Source organism: Ylistrum balloti, unplaced genomic scaffold (assembly GCF_031769215.1).
Source record: "Ylistrum balloti isolate Yb309-2 unplaced genomic scaffold, AGI_CSIRO_Ybal_v1 Utg371030, whole genome shotgun sequence".
Taxonomy (NCBI): Eukaryota; Metazoa; Mollusca; class Bivalvia; order Pectinida; family Pectinidae; genus Ylistrum; species Ylistrum balloti.
In genome coordinates this window covers 1-24,879 of record NW_026782572.1, presented here as the reverse complement: position 1 = coordinate 24,879, position 24,879 = coordinate 1, and the positions used below count along the sequence as shown (strand labels likewise).

The window sequence follows — 24,879 nt, the reverse complement described above, 5'->3', positions numbered from 1 at the left end:
TTTATCTCCAAAAACTTGAAAAAGTGTCATAGCGGTGGGTGTGAAAAACCTGAAAAAAGTGTCATATCGGCGGGTGTGCGCGTGGGACGAACAGTTCAATTCGGTGACGTCTACTGAGGTAAAGTGATGTTATATATCAAGACGATCTTGCCACAACGACAAGGATGAAAACAAAACTGATGTTGTTTGTAAGTTTTGTTTTTTTATAAGTGCTGTTAGTTGATAATTCAAACCAAGCCCCCTGACTAGCTTCTTATCAACTCGCACGTACAGTGTTCTGTACGCTTACGTCATGTTGAGAATCCCGTAAAATATCTTGTTCAAAATTTATCAATAGTTCAACCACACTGTGCTTCTTTTTTTAAATATATAGTAATCGTATTGTTATTAAAAAATAAACTAATTTTGGATGCTTTTAAAATAGCGATTTGAAAAATCGTGACATTATTTACGCAGAAAATTGCCGCTAAAGGGCTCTAACTCTTTTCAATATTTCAGCCAATGAGAAGGCCAGGATCGGTAAATTTTGTCTGAAAGGCCATAGCAATAGGCTATGCGTACTGAGTACATTTAGCCTAAAAACAGTGAGTGATACTCCGCCTTGCCATCCTTCATACAACCATGAATTTTCCTTTGCGTAGTCATTGAGTAAAGTCATACCCCAATATGACCTGAAAATAGTGGTATTTTGTTCCCTACCTGGTGGTCTCACTATATTTCATATTTCATTTACTATATATAAGTTAGAAATAGGGGTCTGAACCATGACTTCAAAACCTTGACTCAATGAGACCTTTAGCAAACACATCTAAAAACAGTCAATATACACACCCTCATCATCGAGTTTCGTAAATGTACCTGAAAAAGTCATGAAGTTAGGTTCCTAATAATTTCACCAGAAAGTTGCCAAACAGTGCTGTCCAACATATAGATGTACATCCAAACAGAACTAGGAAGCTATATAGTTGTGAGCAGAAACAACATGGATGGTTCACTTTCAAAACAGCTGTTCCACTCGAAAAAATATGATAAATATTTAATTTCATTATAACACAAGTTAACATACACATAATGTAGCAGGTACATAGAAAGTGTAACCATAAGCATATAACTAAATCGGTAATGTAAAATTTGATGTTTGCTCCAAAGCTTTGTCATTTATAATGACTATGAATACCATCAACAGACAGGTCAACGCCTAAATAAACCAATTCCTAGAGAAAAGGCAAACCAATGATTTAGTTACAGTCCAGAAAACATAATACTATGTATTGGTTACAAAAATTATTCAGATGTGAAAGGATGGGTTTAAAGTGTATTGTTGTTAAACCAATATAAAAATATTAGATATCAAATATCTATAATATCCTAACATTGTATAATTGTTTTATTTTGCATTACTAATATTTCACAGTTGTCAGTAGTTTTAAAAATTCACCAGTATTAAATTTCAAGCAAGTTTAAGAATTGGTGTCCTTGCATACAAGTATAACAGATATATTCTGAGATATTCATTCATTGTAAGCTATTTAATTTGTTTGTTGAATAGTAAATCCTTCCCACAATAAAACTGACTATACATACTATATATAGTTTTATTGTGTAAATAAATGATATATCAATACATTGTGTTTGGTTTGATATCAGTTGTCTACGGATGAAGTACTACATTGAAATATCAATACATTGTGTTTGGTTTGATATCAGTTGTCTACGGATGAAGTACTACATTGAAATATCAATACATTGTGTTTGGTTTGATATCAGTTGTCTACGGATGAAGTACTACATTGAAATATCAATACATTGTGTTTGGTTTGATATCAGTTGTCTACGGATGAAGTACTACATTGAAATATCAATACATTGTGTTTGGTTTGATATCAGTTGTCTACGGATGAAGTACTACATTGAAATATCAATACATTGTGTTTGGTTTGATATCAGTTGTCTACGGATGAAGTACTACATTGAAATATCAATACATTGTGTTGGGGGTTTCATGTTTGTTGATTGGTGCAGTAGTAACTCACTTGCCTGTTACCATGACAATGAGATTCCTCGTACATATCCATTCAGGCCAACAAGTGATTAATACATGTAGAAACTTTCCCACTTGTTCAGTGTCACCAGCCTCGAGCCATCTAATATCTGGTCATATCCCTTCAAAGTTAAGGGTGACAAGGTGTTTTATAGGGTCGTCAAGGAAAATGTCCTTATAATCATTTCTATCCTATAGTTATCACATCTGTATGTATTTAGATGATGTTCTATATTTAGACAGTATTTTGACTATATGAGATCCAAAAACTGACTTTGAAATTTTTAAGCCATGATGACAATCTAAGAGACTTCAGGTGATTCTAGAATTCGAATGTTTGATAAGATCATGATATAGCAAACATTGATGTGATTAAATCAAGAGAGCTGGTGACACTGATTGTTGTAAAATAAACAAAATATATACTTTATTGATAATCTTGAATCAATAAATTATATATATATGTGTGTGTTTGTATATATACCTTTTATCAGAATAAGTGTGAATGGTGTACAAAATTATTTTTCATCTAAATCCAAAAGATTCAAGCCCCAAGACATAAGATTATACAGTATCTGATGTGTACAGGTAAGCTAACTACAGTTTACACACAGAGGAGATACAAGTAAGGATAAAAGCACACCACAACACCAGGTCAAAGGTCACACTTTAATTATCTACCTTGTCATATACTTCAAATTCAAATTCAACTCCATTCTCTGTCATACGTATGGCAGGTACATCTTCACAACTGTAAATAAAAAATATTGTGCATCTTCACAACTGTAAATAAAAAATATTGTGCATCTTCACAACTGTAAATAAAAAATATTGTGCATCTTCACAACTGTAAATAAAAAAATATTGTGCATCTTCACAACTGTAAGTAAAAAATATTGTGCATCTTCACAACTGTAAATAAAAAATATTGTGCATCTTCACAACTGTAAATAAAAAATATTGTGCATCTTCACAACTGTAAATAAAAAATATTGTGCATCTTCACAACTGTAAATAAAAAATATTGTGCATCTTCACAACTGTAAATAAAAAATATTGTACATATTCACAACTGTGAAAAAAAAATCTGATATTTACTTCTGTTCAGTGATCCTATTAAAAACAGGAATTCAAAAGAAATTATATTTGTAATGGAAACTACAGGGAGGTTTATGGAGTATGTGATTGGATAATTCATTTCTGTTTCACCCCTTCATTTCACCTTTTGACAACAGAGAAAGAAAAGGGTAGATTTAAAGTTTGTAATTAATGTTGATGTACATAGAAATTAACCAGTGTTTTTATCATGTTCATGGTGTTATGAATTCGATGGGATACAGACATATTTTGTGTTGCGTGCTACATGTTAAATATATTCTATTGTGATGCTATAAAAGTACAGAATGAAGTCATCAGGATAATGAGAAGGCATGGTAACACTACCAGTGTCTAACATACAAAACTTCATTTTGAACCAAGATAATCTCAACATCCATCCTAGCCGCATGTTGGCCTTGATACATGCTCTCAACAAAACTAAAAAATACTAATGAAGGGGCATAACTCTAAATAATGTAAAATGAAAATCCTACTTTTAGATAACTGTCATCTGTTTTTTTTTAAATCATCAAAAATTTTAGATTTCTAGGACATAGCACCATTCACTCACTGTATTGAAATTACTTACTGTTGTAGTTTTTTAAATTTATTCAAGTCAAATTCTGGTAAATATGTATCACAGTCATAATCAGCAAGAACTCTGGTCAGATAAATACGGCAAGGCCACTGGAAATCCATGGCTTCCTGTTACAAACAAAACATATATTTCAGTACAAAATTTACCACTCAATTAGCCTTATTTCTATTAAAGAGAAATATATCAGTAATTTAACATAAACTAGGCTTATTTCAGACAGCTGAAAGTGAGATCATTACCTACACTTAAAGCTAGACTTATTTCTAACATCAGAAAGTGACATTACCTACACTTAAAGCTAGACTTATTTCTAACATCAGAAAGTGACATTACCTACACTTAAAGCTAGACTTATTTCTAACATCAGAAAGTGACATTACCTACACTTAAAGCTAGACTTATTTCTAACATCAGAAAGTGACATTACCTACACTTAAAGCTAGACTTATTTCTAACATCAGAAAGTGACATTACCTACACTTAAAGCTAGACTTATTTCTAACATCAGAAAGTGACATTACCTACACTTAAAGCTAGACTTATTTCTAACATCAGAAAGTGACATTACCTACACTTAAAGCTAGACTTATTTCTAACATCAGAAAGTGACATTACCTACACTTAAAGCTAGACTTATTTCTAACATCAGAAAGTGACATTACCTACACTTAAAGCTAGACTTATTTCTAACATCAGAAAGTGACATTACCTACACTTAAAGCTAGACTTATTTCTAACATCAGAAAGTGACATTACCTACACTTAAAGCTAGACTTATTTCTAACATCAGAAAGTGACATTACCTACACTTAAAGCTAGACTTATTTCTAACATCAGAAAGTGACATTACCTACACTTAAAGCTAGACTTATTTCTAACATCAGAAAGTGACATTACCTACACTTAAAGCTAGACTTATTTCTAACATCAGAAAGTGACATTACCTACACTTAAAGCTAGACTTATTTCTAACATCAGAAAGTTAGGCCATCTACAATACTCACTCCTATAACTAGACTTATTTCTGAGATCTGGTGGGTTAGATATCATCAGAGGTATATTTCACCTTGTACACAGAACTTCCTCCTATGATATACACATTTTCTACTTTTTCTGCGAAGTCCCCTTTTCCTGTTACCATGGCAACAGCCTCTTTAAAACTTCTAGCTAAATAGGCACCACTGGGTGTTTCTCTGTAAAACAAAGTAATATCTTTGAACCCTAGTAATATCCATATGAACAATCATCTTTAGTAAAGTAACACTTGTTACCAGTTGGGGTTTTTTTTACTGTTTTTTTTTGTACGAAACATTCAATCTTTTTTGTTCAATTTCAGTATTTTTCTGTAAGAAACTTGTTTATTTCTTAATTTCTTATTACATAATAAGCCTCACTTTTTCATTGTATTTTTTCTTTTTAACAAAAAGTTTAATCTTATTTCAGCATCATTGTTGATATTGCTACAATAATCCCAAACCAACCACAACTCGTTCTGAAACACATAAATTGAAATTGAATTAAACAACAAGGAAATTAATCAGCAAAAATCTATTGTGATGTGCTATGATTTTTAAATATCAGCACTATGCAGTTTATCAATGTCGTAGGACAAAACTAACAGTAACCCTCACATCATATTACGACTCAATACGATGTTGATCCTTTTGGGAAGAGGTCGGAACTTTTCTGGGATCGATAGCCATGTTTTCTTCCCCATTATCACCACATTGTTCTTATCTGAAAAAAAAATCAAACAGAATATTAAACAGTTTTTAAATTTTCCACGTTTTGATTAAATCAAGCATGAACAGCATAAATTAGTGATAAGTTTTACAGTATAACATATATCTTATTGCATAATTTCTTGTAGTTTCACTGAACAGATGATCCTATCTTTGCTGAATGATTTGAAAATACAAGACAATTTTTTGTTTTGTGAAAAAAATTATGGAATATTCAAATACTTTTAGAGTATCACTACACAGGTAAACAGATCAATATAATTACAAAAACACAGGTAAACAGATCAATATAATTACAAAAACACGTATAAACAGATCAATATAATTACAAAAACACGTATAAACAGATCAATATAATTACAAAAACACAGGTAAACAGATCAATATAATTACAAAAACACGTATAAACAGATCAATATAATTACAAAAACACGTATAAACAGATCAATATAATTACAAAAACACAGGTAAACAGATCAATATAATTACAAAAACACAGGTAAACAGATCAATATAATTGCAAAAACACAGGTAAACAGATCAATATAATTACAAAAACACGTATAAACAGATCAATATAATTACAAAAACACAGGTAAACAGATCAATATAATTACAAAAACACAGGTAAACAGATCAATATAATTACAAAAACACAGGTAAACAGATCAATATAATTACAAAAACACAGGTAAACAGATCAATATAATTACAAAAACACAGGTAAACAGATCAATATAATTACAAAAACACATTTTGATACGATATGAAACAGTGTATCACTGCAGCAGTATTTGGGATAGACACATTCAAAACCTGAAGCTTTTGAAAAATCATTTTTATAGAAAACAACTCAGAATCACATGTATTTAAAGCTGTTGTTTCACAAGTGAGACTTGTATTTTTCAAAGCAGATTTACAGATTTATTATCTAAACTTGGTTTCCTCAATTAATAAAGATGGCTGGCATGTATGGTTCTTTCCCTTTTCAACATTTCCTTTGACAATGTCCCTAAACAACAGATTAAACTCTTGAATGCATATAACAAGACAGGTGAACAGGGAAAAAACCAAATTCAAACTTGGGACAATATATTTGTACTGATTTTGATTAATTGTGTAATAAAGTAACTATACTTCTAAATAAATAAAATGAAGTTGAAATTTCAAAAACATGTAATTTCAGTGTATTTTCTTTAAATTGTTCTTAATCTAACTTAATATAATGTAAACTTTATTCATTTGACAACATTGCAAAACAAGCTTTAGCTTAAATCAATCACTCTTGTTGAAACATCAAAAAGGGTGTAGAGCCAACGCCGTGGTTTTAGTAAAGTTTAGATGGGTTCCGAGGACCCCTTGCTTGGATACCCCCAGGTATGCAGGGCGATTGCAAAATAGTGGGAACTAAGAATTAAAAAGCAATCGCAACAAGCTAATGGTTCCGAGACCTGAAGAAGCCCATATGTTGCGGGCGGAACTGGTAGACAATACAATAAATTATCATCTCGGAACCATTAGCTTGTTGCGATTGCTTTTAAATTCTTAATCACACTTGTTGGATGTAAGTGCATGAAGGGTCTTACTGTGGGAGTACATGGGGATAACCCACATGGTTGGCCAGGTGACCCCATTGTTTCATGTCCATGCAGAGAACCTAACCCTGGACACCTAAGTAAAAAGCAAAAATGTTACCACTGTGCTACCTGACCATCCAAGTGACCTCCATATTTCTGTCGGCCTTCAGCCTCCTAACCAAATGACTACAATGCATTGATGGGCAATAGATTTACAGTTGCAGTGATTTTTAATCCTGTATAAATACCTGGATCTTTGGTTTCTGTTGTAATTTTCTTGAAGACTTCCATGTCTTTTCTGTAACAGAGACGAGAGAAACATATGATAATGGTTCTATAAACATTAAATAATGTCCTGACATATAGCTTTAACTGGGTTTACTTTGGCTCCTACACCAGAAGTTAGAAATATTGTTGGACATTTATAGATATATATGCATTAGCATATGTTTTATCTGGTAAAGGGGTTGGGACTAAACTTGGGCTAATCAGGAGCCAGAGGGAGCTTGGGCTAGTTAAGAGCCAGATGAAAATTGGGCTAGCTGGGAGCCACAGGGAACTTGTGCTAGTCATAATCAAGAACCACAGGAGAAATGGATATGGGTTAGCTAGAAGCCAGCGGAAACTTAGATGTTGGAGACAACAGATATTGATACCAAGAGGTCTCACATAATTACTTTGTTTCGACAACAGAAACAAGATTTTGAGTCATATTCATGGCAGGAACACAAGCATAATGCCTGATATCAGCAAAAATATACAATACACGATGTACGTTTCTGTGAACTCTTCGTCTATGAAGGAAAATATTCCGAAATGATGTACATGTAAGGACTTTAATTGATAATGCTTATTTACAGTGTATATAGGTAAAATACGTCTTGTATTAATTGGCAACATACAGTAAGGACTTTAATTGATAATGCTTATTTACAGTGTATGTAGGTAAAATGCATCTTCTATTAACTGGCAACATAACATTTAGGACAAATTGTGTTTCAGTATTGGAGATTGGTTTTTTCCATTTTCAGGAAATTAATCCACCTCTTTTTACTGATCACATAACTTGAATGTTTGCACGTTTGAATTTATTTATGCCTAATACTGCTGTAATTCAAGTTTTCTCAAGACAAGATAAAAAGCAAGGTCTGTCAGGGCTCTCACACCCCATTTTGGGACTGGGGCCTTTGGAATTGGGAAAAATAGCGGCGTTTTCCTTAGAATTGGGAAAACTTAGGGGTCTAAATTTGGGAAAAAAGATACTATTTTGCATTGGGAATGGGGCCGAATATCAGCCCCAAATCTGGCAGATTGAGAGCCCTGTCTGTCCCAAGATGGCATCCCTCAACGCTTAAAATTAATGGGTGACAATACCAGGATTCAACACAGATTCATATGGCATTGTTGTCACATAATTAATTACAAGTTTTAGTTAGAATTGTGGTATAATTTGCTGTGAGACTTCGCACTGTTCTTCAATTTGACTTGAAATATGTTTCCCAGCATCTAAACATCAAAAGGATTCAAATGTGTCAGCACTAAAGGCTAAAGAAATAAATCAAATAAAAACAGATTTTCCAAGCTAGATGAAAAACAAGAGATCCCAGAGGGATCTTGGCGCCCACCATTTGAGGATCTGTTTTCAGTTCTTGAAGATTTGTTTATTTTTTTCTGTTTGTAACAGGTGTTGTAAATGTTCATGAACTGGTCTTCATTGAATGTACTCAATGATGGCACAAGATATTTTTATTAAGCACCTTTTAGCAAATATCATTTGAAAAAGATCCCAAAGTATTATTAGATAGCAGTCAGTTACAGGTGGATAATGGACAATATGCTTGTGCTGTATTACTGTCGACATCCAAGATGGCTGCCTGTGGGCCACCTTGATTTCAAATCAGTCCAAAAAAGGTACAATGCACAACTAGGGACCAAGGGAAACCAATATCTATGAAATATCAGAAGGATCCATCCAATACTTCCTCAGATATAGCAGTAACAAGATTTTACTCTCAAAATCCAAGATGGCTGCCTGTCAGCCATCTTGATTTCGGATCAGTCCAAAAAGGTACAATGCACAACTTGGAACCAAAGGGAACCTGCATATGAAATTTGAGAAAGATCCATCCAGTACTTTCCAAGATATAGCAGTAACAAACTTTTACTTCCAAAATCCAAGATGGCTGCCTGTCGGCCATCTTTAATTCGAATCAGTCCAAAAAAAGGTACAATGCACAACTAGGGACCAAGGGGAACCTGCATATGAAATTTGAGAAAGATCCATCCAGTACTTTCAAAGAAATAGCGGTAACAAACTTTTACATCCAAAATCCAAGATGGCCATCTACTAGATAGATGGTGGGCTAAAAATCTGAATTCCAAAAATTGCCAGGAAGGTCCTTGGAATATGTTCAGTTCTATATGTTGTTTATAGTTTCAGAAAAGACTGAGTATGTGCGAAGTTGATCGAACATGCTCAATCCTTAATAACATTAGTACCTCAAAGGAAATCAAGAAAAATTCCCCAAGGTATGAAACATCCAGGTGAGGTCTGATCACATTTCTTTCATGCAAATCGATCGAAAAAATGGATGATAAATCATATAAGTCACTTAAATGAATTTTTTGGCATGTCTGTTCGACTTCAGACCATTTTTGAAAATTTCATCTTAACATATTTTCAGTATCCATGTACAGTCGCTATTTAGTGATAAACTCTATAGCGAGTTCATCCAATATGGCATCATTCACACGTGTGATCAGCAGATAAGCATATCCTTTGATGCAGATTTGGGCCAAAGGTGTGCTTTCTGTGCAAAAGTTTATAACACACAGTGAATGTGCATTGTGTGGTGGAATCAAGTGTTTTAATCATAAATTATGGAAATTTCATGTTTCACCATCAGAATAATAAAGGATGTATGTAGCAAAAATTGCAATGATGAAATACAGCCAACTCAAATGATATATTATGACAAAAAACATTCGTTTTATAAACTTGCTAGATTCGTCATCCATTTTTAGATGTGCACATCATGAATGCGACCAGGTAAGGCCCAGGTGTTTACATTTACTGCTTGCATAGTACCAATATCCGGTGTCGTTAACACCGACTTTCAGTGACACTGGTAGCATTCATGCTAGAAGTACATTCATTCAACTGCGTGTGTAAGTGTAGCAGGGACATTATTTCGTGTATTTTTAAGTTGTTTCATTAAATATGTATTATTGTGTTTTGGCATTATTTTAATATTATTCTCCAATCGTCCAGAGTATTGTATTGTCGCGTCCGTAACACAGATTGCCAGAATTAGTATCGTCTGTATCATATAGTAATGCATCTATATTTAGTGCCGTTTCGTTTCGTCTGTATTGTACCAGTAATTGTAATGTCGAAGTGGTCAGTCTTTGTGGTGTGATGTCACATATTTCCTGTTGTTTTCATTGGTTGTTTTTTATTGGGCGATTTGGCAGGATGTTTCTTTGTTCGGGCTTTTGTCTTGTAAGACTGAGGCATTCGATTGACCAGACTGGACGTGTTCAATAAGCTTGAAAATATATTGATATATATATATTGAACTAGACCGTCTCGAGGACTTGTTGTAGCTCCATGGTCAGTTTCAGGACATGGGCTTTGAGCCATTATTATCTGTATTTCGGTATATGTATGATTATATTTTAACTTATAACTCAATATAACTTGTAAAGATAAATGCATCTTTGCATTTATCAATATATTTATTTTATCGATATAAATAGTATCGATATAAAAGTCTATAATAATCATTGTAAACGTCTCATTTGTAAATCGTAATAGTATACGATTGATAAATAATGATTTTATTAGTGCTGTGAGAGTTATTTCCCTTTGTGTGTGAAAGTTAAGAAAGTATGGTTAGCTTGAATGTGTAGTTAAGTCCGTTGTATATTATTTGTTACAGAGCTTTTTAAGATGCCCTGATAATGTTGGAATAAATATCGTACTTAACCCCCGTGACCTTGTCGTCATTTCAATACAAGACCATCACGATTTCATAAGCCTGGCCACAGTATGGTTTATTCAAATGCAAACAAATTTAGTAACAACGGATTTTCTTTTCATTTGAAATGCTGTAAATGAGTTGTTTTCACGGTTAACAATCATTGTTGTCCTTGTCAACATGCGTCAACTCCTCACTAAATATCAAAGGAAATGATATTATCCAGTAATTTCAACATTTGTCTTATTTAAACCTACCTGAGTCGCCATGGAATTTTGCCGTTGATTCCTATCCCTCGGCTGTTACACATTGCAACCACCAAATTTAATCTTGTACTCGGCATTGCTGGATTCGTTAAGTTTGCGCCAAAATATAAGGGGGGAGTAACTCCAACGACATTGCAAAAAAATTAATTATGATAATGTCACATGCGGGCAGAAGAACAAGAAACTACGTACATTGGAGTCTCTTCGCTGAGCCATGAAACAATCGAGACCCTTCCTCACAGTTGCTATCTAATATATCTCCTAATGTCCTATTCACTTCTATGTTGTTGGTTGTGCAATCTCGACCCATAAGGTACTAAGAAAAAGTCCAAGGGTTTTCGCACGGATTCAGTACGAAACTAAGGGAAGTAACTCTGGGATATCAGAAAGTACATGTAGTCTGTTTTATCGCCCAGTAACAAGTTAATCTCATTTACATTTCAAAACAATACCAATTAATTAAAATGGTGAATCGAAAAAATAATCAAGTCGTTTGAAAAAAACAAACAAACAAAAGAAAGAAAACTTCCGGGTTCCAACGTATGGATTTAATTACATTTATCATAGTTTCGGGCTGAAAGTGGTATACATGTACATTATAGAACGGTGTTGCAGTTGTTTCATCAATATCATAACAGAAGCAATTCATCACGAAAGTTCGCGAAATCAGTTTGAACCGTAAAGCTTTGTACCACTGTTTATTACGAAGACATCAGGTATGTATTTTTGAGAAAAATCGTATATAAGCACAGCAATGTTAATTAACTCGAATTTCTTTGTTGTAGCTTTACAAGAATATTTGTACGTGTATGGATTTTTTTTCACTTTCTCAGATATGTAAATTACCTTTGGTCCCTAGTTGGCCACTGCTGATTTTGAGGCTAATACATGAAAAAATTAAAATGGCCGAAATGTGACCATATTGGTTTCGCCGCTGCAACGATTGTTTTCGGTATGTGTAATGTGTGTCATTGCTGAATTTACTCTCCTGTACACGAGTGTTAATGTGTGTCATTACTGAATTCACTCTCCTGTACACGAGTTTGAATGTGTGTCATTACTGAATTCACTCTCCTGTACACGAGTGTGAATGTGTGTCATTACTGAATTCACTCTCCTGTACACGAGTGTGAATGTGTGTCATTACTGAATTCACTCTCCTGTACACGAGTGTGAATGTGTGTCATTACTGAATTCACTCTCCTGTACACGAGTGTGAATGTGTGTTATTACTGATTCACTCTCCCGTACACGAGTGTGAATGTGTGTTATTACTGAATTCACTCTCTTGTGCAATAGTGTGAACGTGTGTCATTACTGAATTCACTCTCTAGTGCACGAGTGTGAATGTGTGTCATTACTGAATTCACTCTCCTGTACACGAGTGTGAATGTGTGTCATTACTGAATTCACTCTCCTGTACACGAGTGTGAATGTGTGTCATTACTGAATTCACTCTCCTGTACACGAGTGTGAATGTGTGTCATTACTGAATTCACTCTCCTGTACACGAGTGTGAATGTGTGTCATTACTGAATTCACTCTCCTGTACACGAGTGTGAATGTGTGTCATTACTGAATTCACTCTCCTGTACACGAGTGTGAATGTGTGTCATTACTGAATTCACTCTCCTGTACACGAGTGTGAATGTGTGTCATTACTGAATTCACTCTCCTGTACACGAGTGTGAATGTGTGTTATTACTGAATTCACTCTCCTGTACACGAGTGTGAATGTGTGTCATTACTGAATTCACTCTCCTGTACACGAGTGTGAATGTGTGTCATTACTGAATTCACTCTCCTGTACACGAGTGTGAATGTGTGTCATTACTGAATTCACTCTCCTGTACACGAGTGTGAATGTGTGTCATTACTGAATTCACTCTCCTGTACACGAGTGTGAATGTGTGTTATTACTGAGTTCACTCTCCTGTACACGAGTGTGAATGTGTGTTATTACTGAATTCACTCTCTGTGCACGAGTGTGAATGTGTGTGTGTCATTACTGTTACTCTCCTGTATTTTGTATAATGTGTGTGTCATTACTGAATTCACTCTCCTGTACACGAGTGTGAATGTGTGTCATTACTGAATTCACTCTCCTGTACACGAGTGTTAATGTGTGTCATTACTGATTCACTCTCCTGTACACGAAAAAAATGTGTGTCATTGTGAATTCATTCCTGTGTTGAATGTGTGTCATTACTCTCCTGTACACGAGTGTGAATGTGTGTCATTACTGAATTCACTCTCCTGTACACGAGTGTGAATGTGTGTCATTACTGAATTCACTCTCCTGTACACGAGTGTGAATGTGTGTCATTACTGATTCACTCTCCTGTACACGATTGTGAATGTGTGTCATTACTGAATTCACTCTCCTGTACACGAGTGTGAATGTGTGTCATTACTGAATTCACTCTCCTGTACACGAGTGTGAATGTGTGTCATTACATTACTGAATTCACTCTCCTGTACACGTGTGAAAATAAACAAATGTGTGTCAATTCACTCTCCTGTACACGAGTGTGAATGTGTGTCATTACTGAATTCACTCTCCTGTACACGAGTGTGAATGTGTGTCACAAAACACAGTGTGTGTGTGTCATTAAAAATTCATTTTCTCTCCTGTACACGAGTGTGAATGTGTGTCAAATACTCTCCTGTACACGAGTGTGAATGTGTGTCATTACTGAAGTCACTATCAATGACAGGAGTGTGAATGTGTGTCATTAATGAATTCACTCTCCTGTACACTTTGTGTCATTACTGAATTCACTCTCCTGTACACGAGTGTGGAATGTGTGTCATTACTGAATTCACTCTCCTGTACACGAGCATGTTCCTGTACACGAGTGTGAAGTGTGAATGTGTGTCATTACTGAATTCACACTCTCCTGTACACGAGTGTGAATGTGTGTCATTACTGATTCACTCTCCTGTACACGAGTGTGAATGTGTGTCATTACTGAATTCACTCTCCTGTACACGAGTGTGAATGTGTGTCATTACTGAATTCACTCTCCTGTACACGAGTGTGAATGTGTGTCATTACTGAATTCACTCTCCTGTACACGAGTGTGAATGTGTGTCATTACTGTTCACTCTCCTGTAAAAGAGTGTATATAAACTGAATGTGTGTCAAAATTTTACAGTACACGAGTGTGAATGTGTGTCATTAAAATTACCATATGGAAAGAGAAAAATATGGATAACTAAAATAAACTGATATGCTATCTTAAATGCTTTCATAACAATAGTATCATTATTATGTTGTATAATATGATGTAAATATTGCATTACTTTGTTACATAAAAAGTATCTTATTTGACAAATTTTATCTCAGTTACATGTTTTTAAGAGGGGAAGTAACTTTCTAGGGATTGTGTTGCCGCTGACAAAGCGAAGTGAGACAACATGTTAAGAAACAAAGAACATGTTGGCGTGTTATATAAACTGAATGTAAAATTTTACTTCCTTAGATATCGATTTTATATCCGTACCATTACAACAACAACAACAACAACAACAACAACAACAACAACAACAACAACAACAACAACAACAACAACAACAACAACAACAACTATAATAAGAATAATAACAATAAGAATAGTAACAATAAGATTTAAAACATGTGTAAGTAAATTCAGAGCTAAGAATCATTTACACCTGCAAATATTAGTTTTTAGCCAAAATCAGGTAGTTTTTCAACAGCAACTAAGGTTAAGTCATTTTATAATTTGACATCAAAGTAATTGCAAAAGCATTGGTTTTCGGAATGGTCAGCATCGGAATTGTACCAGACCAACTTAAATATAGTTCAATTTGAGTCAAAAATAGACACGGCAGGATCTGCTCTATTCCATCAAAATAGTTACTTATCAATATGTCATGAATTAATTTTAAAAATGACAACATTGGTTTCGCTTATCATTTTTGTATCTTATCTTTAAAACGTCAAGATACATGTAAAGTAAGATAATATTAGATATATTGTATTATGACATCTGTATCAAAATTGTTTATACACGTGAGGGATTTAAATTGCTTTAACATATAAAATACATAATCACTCAACATTGACCTGTAGGGCTTATGTCAATGCTCAAATTGTACCACTTCCTAATTTTGCAACTTATATTTTAATTACGTCAAAGAAAAATGTTTAGAATCTTATCAAAGCACTTTACATGTAGTTTGTTTTGAATAGAAATCTCGTCTTTCTAAAGATGTCTGGAAATAATACAAAAGTTAATTTGATCCCCATCTCACCGCTGAAAAGTCCATGATTCCAGACAACGTATTTATTGCTGTTAGGTCCTATTTCTACATATATAGGCATGGGTTACTTTACACTGAAGTGATTTTAAGTTAAATTAAATTCAGTTTTTTTCATCCAATGTACAGAGGGAGAAAATACTACTACATAATTTTCAATAGAATATTTAGTTGTACAATGTTTTCAATATTTTTTTTTTATATTTCTCTAGCCAAACTGACTAAACAAGACAAAACCTGTTCCCACAGAACAACCAGAATTACTTACGATCATCAAACACGTGCAATGTTTTATATCAAACAAGGATATAGAATACATGTATTTCTCAGTTAGATTCTGGAAACACTTCTTTCAACACAAATGTGTGTTTTAACATATGGTTTTCAGTTGATCATCCAGTACAATCATTTCAATTGTATAATTGATATATACACTGTATGAAAGAGGTATAGACAAACGTGGAATAGAAAAGGACGTGGAAAAAACTGGTATTGACAACAAAATTGTTTCACACATAAAGATTTAATTCTGTGAATAAAAATATTATAAACATTTCCTTCTTAAATAGCCTATGCAAGCTACCCTACACATTACACATCTTCAATTTTCTATATGTCCACTAGAGATCGAATCAAGAACAGGTCTTTAGACTTACTAATAACACACTCTACTGATTGAGCTAAAGAGAAGTTCTCCCCTAGCCGAGCAGTATAGCATGAATGAAGATTAAGAGTTATCTCCCTTACATATTACACCCAAGATATTCGTTACCATGTCGATTTTATGAATCACAATTAAACAACATTTAAACAAACGTGCCACAGACAGCATACATCTAGTACGATCTGAGTAAACATTTTGATATAATAATTTTGTAACTATGGCAACAATTAATTAAATTATGAAGCATATATCTCAGTAAAATGCCTGACACAAGATTATTTTGTAACAAAGGGTATTTTTATAAGAGGTTTAACTGATAAAACAAAAGAGAAGTCGAGATACCGATATACTTCGAACTAAAGACGGTAAAGGTATTTACAGTCGATTGTGCTTGCAATGTAGGTGGTCTTATTTTTCAATTTGTTTATGGTCGAGGGTTAGCGCGAACGCAGACCCCCACACTAAAAAATAGCGTACCCGAGTAATCCGCATTTGGGATTATCGCAGGGTTCAGCCCGACCGGAGTGCAATGGAAGGGCCTCGACCTGGGGGAACCGCCTTGCTGATCACGGTATCCCCTGTACCAGGTAAGTATGAGTTGTTACTGGAAAAGAGAATATATAAACTGAATGTAAAATTTTACAGATAAGGTATCTAAAATTTACCATATGGAAAGAGAAAAATATGGATAACTAAAATAAACTGATATGCTATCTTAAATGCTTTCAAAAAAATAGTATCATTATTATATTGTATAATATGATGTAAATATTGCATTACTTTATTACAGAAAAGTATCTTATTTGACAAATTTTATCTTAGTTACATGTTTTGGAACAGGGGAAGTAACTCTAGGAATTTTGTTGCAACTGAAGAAACAAAGATCATGTCGGTGTGTTCTGCTTCCTTAGATATATATCTTATAATTGCAAAAGGATTGGTTTTCGGAATGGTCAGTATCGGAATGGTACCAGGAAAACACTGTTTAAAAAATTTGGGAAAGAATTTTTTGGCCTTTTACGGAATTAAGAAAATAAGAATAATATCAATATTTGATGTGTAATATCTACATTATCCTTGTAATACTGGATACGGAAAATTAACAGTGTGGTAAGACAAACATAAATATAGTTCATTTGAGTCAAAAATAGACACGACAGGATCTGCCGTGTTCCATCAAAATACTTACTATCTCAATATGCCATGAATTAATTTTAAAAATGACAACATTGGTTTCGCTTATCATTTTTGTATCTTATCTTTAAATCGTCAAGATACATGTAAAGTAAGATAATATTAGATATATTGTATTATGACATCTGTATCAAAATTGTTTATACACGTGAGGGATTTAAATTGCTTTAACATATGAAATACATAATCACTCAACATTGACCTGTAGGGCTTATGTCAATGCTCAAATTGTACCACTTCCTAATTTTGTAATTTGTATTTTAATTACGTCAAAGAAAAATGTTTAGAATCTTATCAAAGTACTTTATCTGTGGTTGGTTTTGAATAGAAATCCCGTCTTTATACAGATGTCTGGAAATGATAAAAAAAAGTTAATTTGATCAAATCCCCATCTCACCGCTGAAAAGTCCATGATTCCAGACAACGTATTTATTGCTGTTAGGTCCTATTTCTACATATATAGGCATGGGTTACTTTACACTGAAGTGATTTTAAGTTAAATTAAATTCAGTTTTTTCCTCCAATGTACAGAGGGAGAAAATACTACTATTTTCAATAGAATATTAAGTTATACAAATATTTTCAATTATGTGTTTTTATATTTCGCTAGCCAAACTTACTAAAGAAGACAAAACCTGCTCGAAGAACGAATTCCCAACAGAACAACAAGAATTACCTACGATCAACAAACACGTGCAATTTCATATCAAACAAGGATATAGAATACATGTATTTCTCAGTGAGATCCTGGAGACATTTACAAATTGTTTTTCAGTTGATCATCCGGTACAATAATTTCAATTGTATTGTTAATATCTATACTGCATAAAATAGGTACAGACAAACGCGGAATAAAAAAGGACGTGGAAAAAAAACTGGTATTGACAACAAAATTATGTTTCACACATAAAGATTTAATTCTGTGAATAAAAATATTATAAACATTTCCTTCTTAAATAGCCTATGCAAGCTACCCTACACATTACACATCTTCAATTTTCTATATGTCCACTAGAGATCGAATCAAGAACAGGTTTTTGGGCTTAATAATCATACACTCTACTGATTTAGCTAAAGAGGAGTTCTCCCTAGCCGAGCAGTATAGCATAAATGTAGATTAAGAGTTATCTCCCTTACATATTACACCCAAGATGAATAATAATTAAACTAGATTTAAACAAAAGTGCCACAGACAGTATATATCTAGTAAAATCCAGTGATGAGTTCTGTACCTATATTTAACTAAATTTGCACTGTGTAGACTTAAGAGGTCAGTAGATTTCTATTGTAGTGAATATTTTGATATATCAATTTTATAGCTGCGACTTCAGTAAATTGAATAATGCAACATGTCTCAGTAAAATGCCTCACACATGATTTTTTTTGTCACAAAGGAAATTTTTTTTCTAAATGCTTCTGCTATGTTCTGCTCCTCGTATCTCAGAATTCCTAAGCAGAAGGTTCACTGATTAAACAAAAGAGAAGTCGAGATATCGATATTCGAAGTATATATACTTCGAATTGAAGCCGGTAAAATTAGTTACAAATTGCATGGTTTACAGGGATTGTAGCCTTATTTTTCATATTTGTTTATGGTCGAGGGTTAGCGCGAACGCAGACCCCCACACTAAAAAATAGCGTACCCGAGTAATCCGCATTTGGGATTATCGCAGGGTTCAGCCCGACCGGAGTGCAATGGAAGGGCCTCGACCTGGGGGAACCTTTTTTTTTTTTTTGATAAAAGTTTATTTACAAATGTACAGATAAAACCGCCAAGAGACACACCCCTATGGCAACTGTATTATATGGACATACGGTATCCCCGGTAAGGTGCAATTATCCCTACAACCTGGATGGACATCGAAATTACTTGTTAACTAAGTATAGCAAGGTAAGTATAAGAATAATACTGACATTTCTAGGAAAACGTCAATTCGAAAATTGATCTAACGAATTTACATAGCAAAATAATGGAAAATGATTAAGATACAAATTACAGGGCGACAACAGGAGATATCAGCCCAAACTAAGATTTAATTTCAGTTCGTCCTCTTGGGTTGTACAAAAAATACCAGTAGTACTCCAGTATTCAGAGAAGATGTTGGCGGGGAGACGGGTATAATCAGACTGAATGCGTAGAATGACGTTACTGAGGAAGTGGCAGAGAAGAGAATCAGAAGTTGGTGACTTTCTGTCATATTTTTTAACACAACGAATATACCAGATAGATGATAAAGATTCTGCCACTAGAAATAAAACAAGAGACTTTAATTTTAGAGTAAGACTTACTGGGGAATGGAATCGCCAAAGAGCCGAATCAGTAGAGACTTTGTTCTCTGAGACCTGGTTTATCCAGGAATTAACCAAGGATACTAATGGTTGAACAAATGGACATTCATAAAATAGATGTGAAATAGTCTCAAAACCATCACAAAATGTACAATGTTTAGAGGACCCGACACCAAATTTGTACATTCGAAAGTTAACAGGTAAAATCTCGTGTACCATTTTAAATACAACATCTCTTGAGCGAGTATCTAAAAACTTGTTAGAAATATTGCGAAAAACAGGATCGAAATCTACAGTTGGGAAAATCTTGACAATGCGGGGTGACTTAATAACAACAGATAACAGAGTTACATAGAATTCCTTAGTTGTGACTGACTCAAAAGTGGACTTCGGAAAATCCTTTCTATATTGTTTAAATACTTTATAAATACTCGAATAAAAGGTAGGGCACCAGCCACTATGTGGAAAATTATTATCAAAACTGTTGAAATACTCTCGAAAGTGTAGGGAGAGCCAATACATGGTAAAGTATCTCCATTTGGCCTCTGTATTTTTAAAAACAAAATCCTGACAATGCTTCAAGTAAATAGCTTGGAGTTTAGCTTTAATGTTTACAATAGCAAGTCCACCACTAGAAGCAGAGGCATAGGCTGTTGAGCGCGCAAGTGGCTCTGACTTAGAATCCCATAAAAATCTAAATAAAGTTCTCTGAAATAGTTCCAAATAATGCCTTGGCATTATGACGACAGTACCAATATACCAGAGTTTGCTGCACGCAAGGACCTTTATTACTATCGATTTTTGTGTTAAAGATAAGTTTCTCATTTTCCATAAATCTAAGGTCCTTGAGAATTTCCGAAAAACTGGCTGCCAAATATCATCAGGGGAGATATTATTACCGAATAAAATCCCACAAATTCTATGTTTTTCAACCCAACTTATACCAAAAGGATGATCTGAACGTGATTTCCATTTCCCCAGCCAAATACCCTTAGTTTTCTGCTTATTTAATTTAGCCCCTGACGCCCTGCCGTACAAATCACACCAATAGAACAATTTTGAAATGGATGACTCAGTGCAGCAAATACCAGTACTGTCGTCTGCGTAAAGGGAAATTTTCGCCGACTTAGAGGAACCCGGTAATTTAACACCAATTATTTCAGGATCTTCGCGGACCTTTTTCGCAAAGGGTTCCAAAACCAAAACGTACAATAAGGGAGATAAACTACAACCTTGCCTTACGCCACGAGTGATGGGAAAGGAGTCAGAAATAAACCCATTAGCAATAACGGACGAACGGACATTTTTATATAAAAGTCTGACCCATTTAATAAAATTAGGACCAAAATTGAAAGCACGAAGCACTTTAAATAAAAAATCATAATTAACTCTATCAAAGGCTTTCTCCTGATCTAGAGAAATAAAGGCACACTTAAGGTCTTTTTGATTGATATAGTCAACGATATTACGTAATAAATGACAATTTTCAAAAATAGATCTTTGCTTTATAGCACAAGTCTGGTCAATGCCAACAATTTGATCAATAACTTTACTTAGTCTGTTGGTTATCACCTTAGATAAAATTTTATAGTCAATGTTTAGGAGAGATATTGGCCTCCAGTTTTTCATATCAGAAGAATTACATGGGTCTTTACATAATAAAGAAATATAGGACATTTTCTGGGTGTCACTGAGCTCACCCCTCTGAAAAATTTCATTATATAATGAGACGAGCTGATCTCCTAACAAATTAAAGAAAGTAAAATAAAACTCTTTAGTGAGACCATCACTACCAGGGGATTTATTATTATGCATGTGCTTAAGAGCGACTAAAATTTCCTCCTTCCCAATAGGACCTTCACATATTGACATATCAAGTTTGTTTAGTTTGGGAAGATTCTCACAAAAGGAATCAGACAACTCAAAATCGATGGCTTCCTCTGTAAAAAGGTTTGTATAAAAATCACGAAAGGCAGCTAAAATGTCACTAGAATCTGAAACAGAGGAAGAATCAGGTAGATCGATCTTCTCAATAAACTTCTTTCTACCCTTGTCACCTTCCATTTTGAAAAAATAGCGTGAAGGTTTTTCCGAAAAATCTAAAAAATTAGCTCTAGATCTAATCATAGACCCCTTAAAATTATCAGAGTGAAAATCTAATAACTGTTTCTTAATAAACTGAATCTGATCAATAAAGTCCCCAGGTGACTGCCTTTCTAACCTAGACAACCTATTGTATTTATCTTGTAAGGATTTGACAACGGATCGTTTGACTCTAGCCTTACGTTTACAATACCCAATGATAAAAAACTTAATCACCGACTTACAGTCATCCCAATTTTCCAAAGAAACAGGCTCGTCTTTGGTTAAGTCAAGCCAAAAACTTTTAAAAGCAATCTGAAAACTTCTGTCATTTAAAATACTATTGTTCAGTTTCCAATATGATGGACCAAACTTAGATTCTGAAAACAATTTGATTTTCAAACAGACAAAATCATGGTCCGAACTACCAGACGGAAAAACCTTGTTTTCTAGTAAATACTCTTTTAAAATGCAAGAAATATAAAAACGGTCTAAACGGCAAGATATACCATTACCATGCCACGTAGTGGAAACGACATTAGGGAAAAGTGATCGAAATGTTTCAAACAGCTTAAAATCATGACAAATATTTTGTAATAATTTACTACCAGGTAGACCACGTTTTGGATTACCGCCAATTTTATCGAGAGAAATACATTCAATACAATTAAAGTCACCAGCGAAAACGACTGGCCTTCTACAGGAAAAATGATGTAAAATATCCCCAAAAAACAAACACCGCTCCTCATCAACATTAGGAGCGTACACATTTATAATTCTGAACTCACTATTAAAGTATTTAAAATCAACGCACATGACCCTACCATCTCTGTCCATATGAAATTTCTGTAAGTCAACATTAATAAAAAACAATACAGCCGTACCTCTACTGTTAAAAGTACCAAAATTCCAGATTGCCTTACACTTTAAAAAACGCTCAATCCTAACACCAACAGACAGATTAGAGACGTGGGTTTCCTGTAGAAGTACTATATGAACATTATGGTTGTGAACAAAATCACTAAGTTCATACTGCTTAGTCTTGGATAAGAAACCATTACAATTCCATGTAATTATATTTAATGTGTTATTTGAATTAATCATTTCCATTTTTATTATTTTTCAGGAAAAAAAACCGGGGGAGCCGACAAAATAAAAGGAAACAAAAGAAGAACGATAGCTAAAGGTAAGTAAGCGGATGGTAACGCGCAATATTTTTGGAAAAAAAACCGTCCATGTAAACAAACGATTCCAACAATAGTTATGAAACACAGGCGGCCACTGAAGCGGAACACAGGTGAGATACAATGTTTAAAAGAGAGACACTCAGTGCACGCGCCCCGGAGCCGTGCGCGCTCACGAGCAGTCAGCTTAACAACAAATAACTTATGATTAGCGAATACTATCACCAATAGAAATTGTAAAAGAAAACGGATAGAAATAAACGATAATGTAAAACTAAAATGCGGAACATTGCAAGTATGGCGCACACAGCAAATACCAGAATATGTCTTCAGCAAAAACCAACAAGATATCATGTATAAAGCTAACAAGAATAAACAGGTACATCTTACCTGCGCAGTCAATTGTCCGGAGACACGCGTGCTAATATACAGAATAAATAAAATATGATATAGGAAATACACATTAACAGCAAACTTTATATTACAAATCAAGGTATTGTTTCTACAAAAAATTATACCATTGCTAATAAGGAGGGAATATTTGTTTATTGAAAGGGCTAAGGTAAGTAGAAGCAAAAATACTAACCTATGAGTACAAGCTAACAAGGCATGAAATCGAGAAAACACGTGAAGTTGTAAAGTAAAGAAAACATAGCACAGGTGAAAGTTTAAGTGTAGAAAAAGCTGACAATACGTAACATATTCGACCAAGGTAAATCGGTACTGTATTGTGGTATTCATACATGAAAGGGCAATAACATGCACGCTTATTACAAGCGAAAAAATTGACTTTAAACATGTTTCGTGGGTAGATCTATCGAGATAAAAATCATTATCTAGCCGAATAAAGAAATGCACAAAAATAGAACATAAAAAAGGAGAACAAAGAAAAATTATATTTACTGTAAACACCATATAGGTTAGAACATAGTCCAGGGATATGCTAGGGTCAATCAGGAATCGCATTGTCGCCGCCATTGTCGATTGGAATATTTAAGTCTGTTAATCAAAGACAAAACGAAACACTCACGAACCAGGGTGACCCTCGTCGATTACCAGTTCACCCTCGCTCTCTTCTGACTGGTTGTCCTCGAGATAATCCATTGTAGATTCTGGAAGCTTCTGTCCCGGGACTAAGTCACCATTGGACAGAACCATAGGGGAGAAAGCGGAATGCCTGCCCTTCTTTGAAGCCTTCTGGAATCCCTCCTCGTCAACTTCAGGACCTGACCTCTTGGTGGATTGGGCGTTGTTAACACTGCTCCCTCCGGGCGAGGGGCTCGCAGTATCCTCCGTTGGCCGTTGCGAAGGTTCCGTTGACACGACCTCCTCCGGTGCTGGAGGGGAATCTGCGGCAGCACTCGGCAAGGTCATCTCCGGTACAGCAGCGGTGGACTGGGAGACTTTGGCAGCATAGGATATATGTGTTGTCTGTTCAGGTCGTCCTGGACACTGCGAACGAACGTGTCCAACTTGCTGGCAGCGAAGACAGATAGGAGGACGCCCAGGAACAATAATCAAGGCCACCTTCCCGAACATTCTACTTCTGTATGGGATCAAATCCTGATCGCCTTCCCTAATAACAAGGGTAAGGACACGGGTTCCGGTCTCCAGTCTTACTTCTCCAATGGTCGTGGTTTCTCTGGAAACATGGACTACTTTTCCATAATGTCCGTCAAAATGTTCCGCAATGGCGTCATCGGATATCCAGGATGGCAGCCATTGCACACGGATGGACAAACGACGTTGGTCACACCGTTCCGGGACTAAAGAAAAGTATGTCTCTTTCATCGGACCCTTCTCTACAACACGATCAACATAAACCTCTGACCGCAAGGTAACAAACCAAGTGTTTGGAGCCTCACACCGGAAAACAGAAA

At 34.7% G+C, this 24,879-nt stretch overlaps 2 protein-coding genes, 1 non-coding gene and 1 pseudogene across 5 annotated transcripts in view; all 4 read right to left on the bottom strand.

Moving 5' to 3' along the window:
• Positions 1–11,609, bottom strand: part of LOC132560190 (dihydrofolate reductase-like) — a 31,997-nt gene extending 20,388 nt beyond the window's left edge. For 2 of the 3 annotated variants that reach the window (XM_060224842.1, XM_060224844.1), the window contains exons 1-6: positions 11,294–11,609; positions 7,305–7,354; positions 5,369–5,474; positions 4,804–4,930; positions 3,729–3,844; positions 2,723–2,792 (exon numbers count right to left, since the gene is read on the bottom strand). In XM_060224842.1, coding sequence (XP_060080825.1) covers positions 2,723–2,792; positions 3,729–3,844; positions 4,804–4,930; positions 5,369–5,474; positions 7,305–7,354; positions 11,294–11,379 — 555 coding nt within the window. In that variant the 5' untranslated portion in view covers positions 11,380–11,609. The remainder of the gene's footprint in view (positions 1–2,722; positions 2,793–3,728; positions 3,845–4,803; positions 4,931–5,368; positions 5,475–7,304; positions 7,355–11,293) is intronic. The other variant, XM_060224843.1, reaches the window with a different exon arrangement.
• A 5,072-nt stretch (positions 11,610–16,681) lies between these two features.
• On the bottom strand, positions 16,682–16,845 carry LOC132560195 (U1 spliceosomal RNA). Its single transcript, XR_009554649.1, has one exon. It is a non-coding gene; the product is annotated as a U1 spliceosomal RNA (small nuclear RNA).
• Positions 16,846–19,041: 2,196 nt separating this feature from the next.
• On the bottom strand, positions 19,042–19,176 carry LOC132560196 (U1 spliceosomal RNA; annotated as a pseudogene).
• Positions 19,177–24,025: 4,849 nt separating this feature from the next.
• Positions 24,026–24,871, bottom strand: LOC132560188 (uncharacterized; the record flags this gene model as incomplete). Its single annotated transcript, XM_060224837.1, has 1 exon — positions 24,026–24,871. A coding segment is annotated over one exon (846 nt), but the record flags the coding sequence as incomplete, so codon positions are not given.
• Between the last annotated feature and the right edge of the window lie 8 nt (positions 24,872–24,879).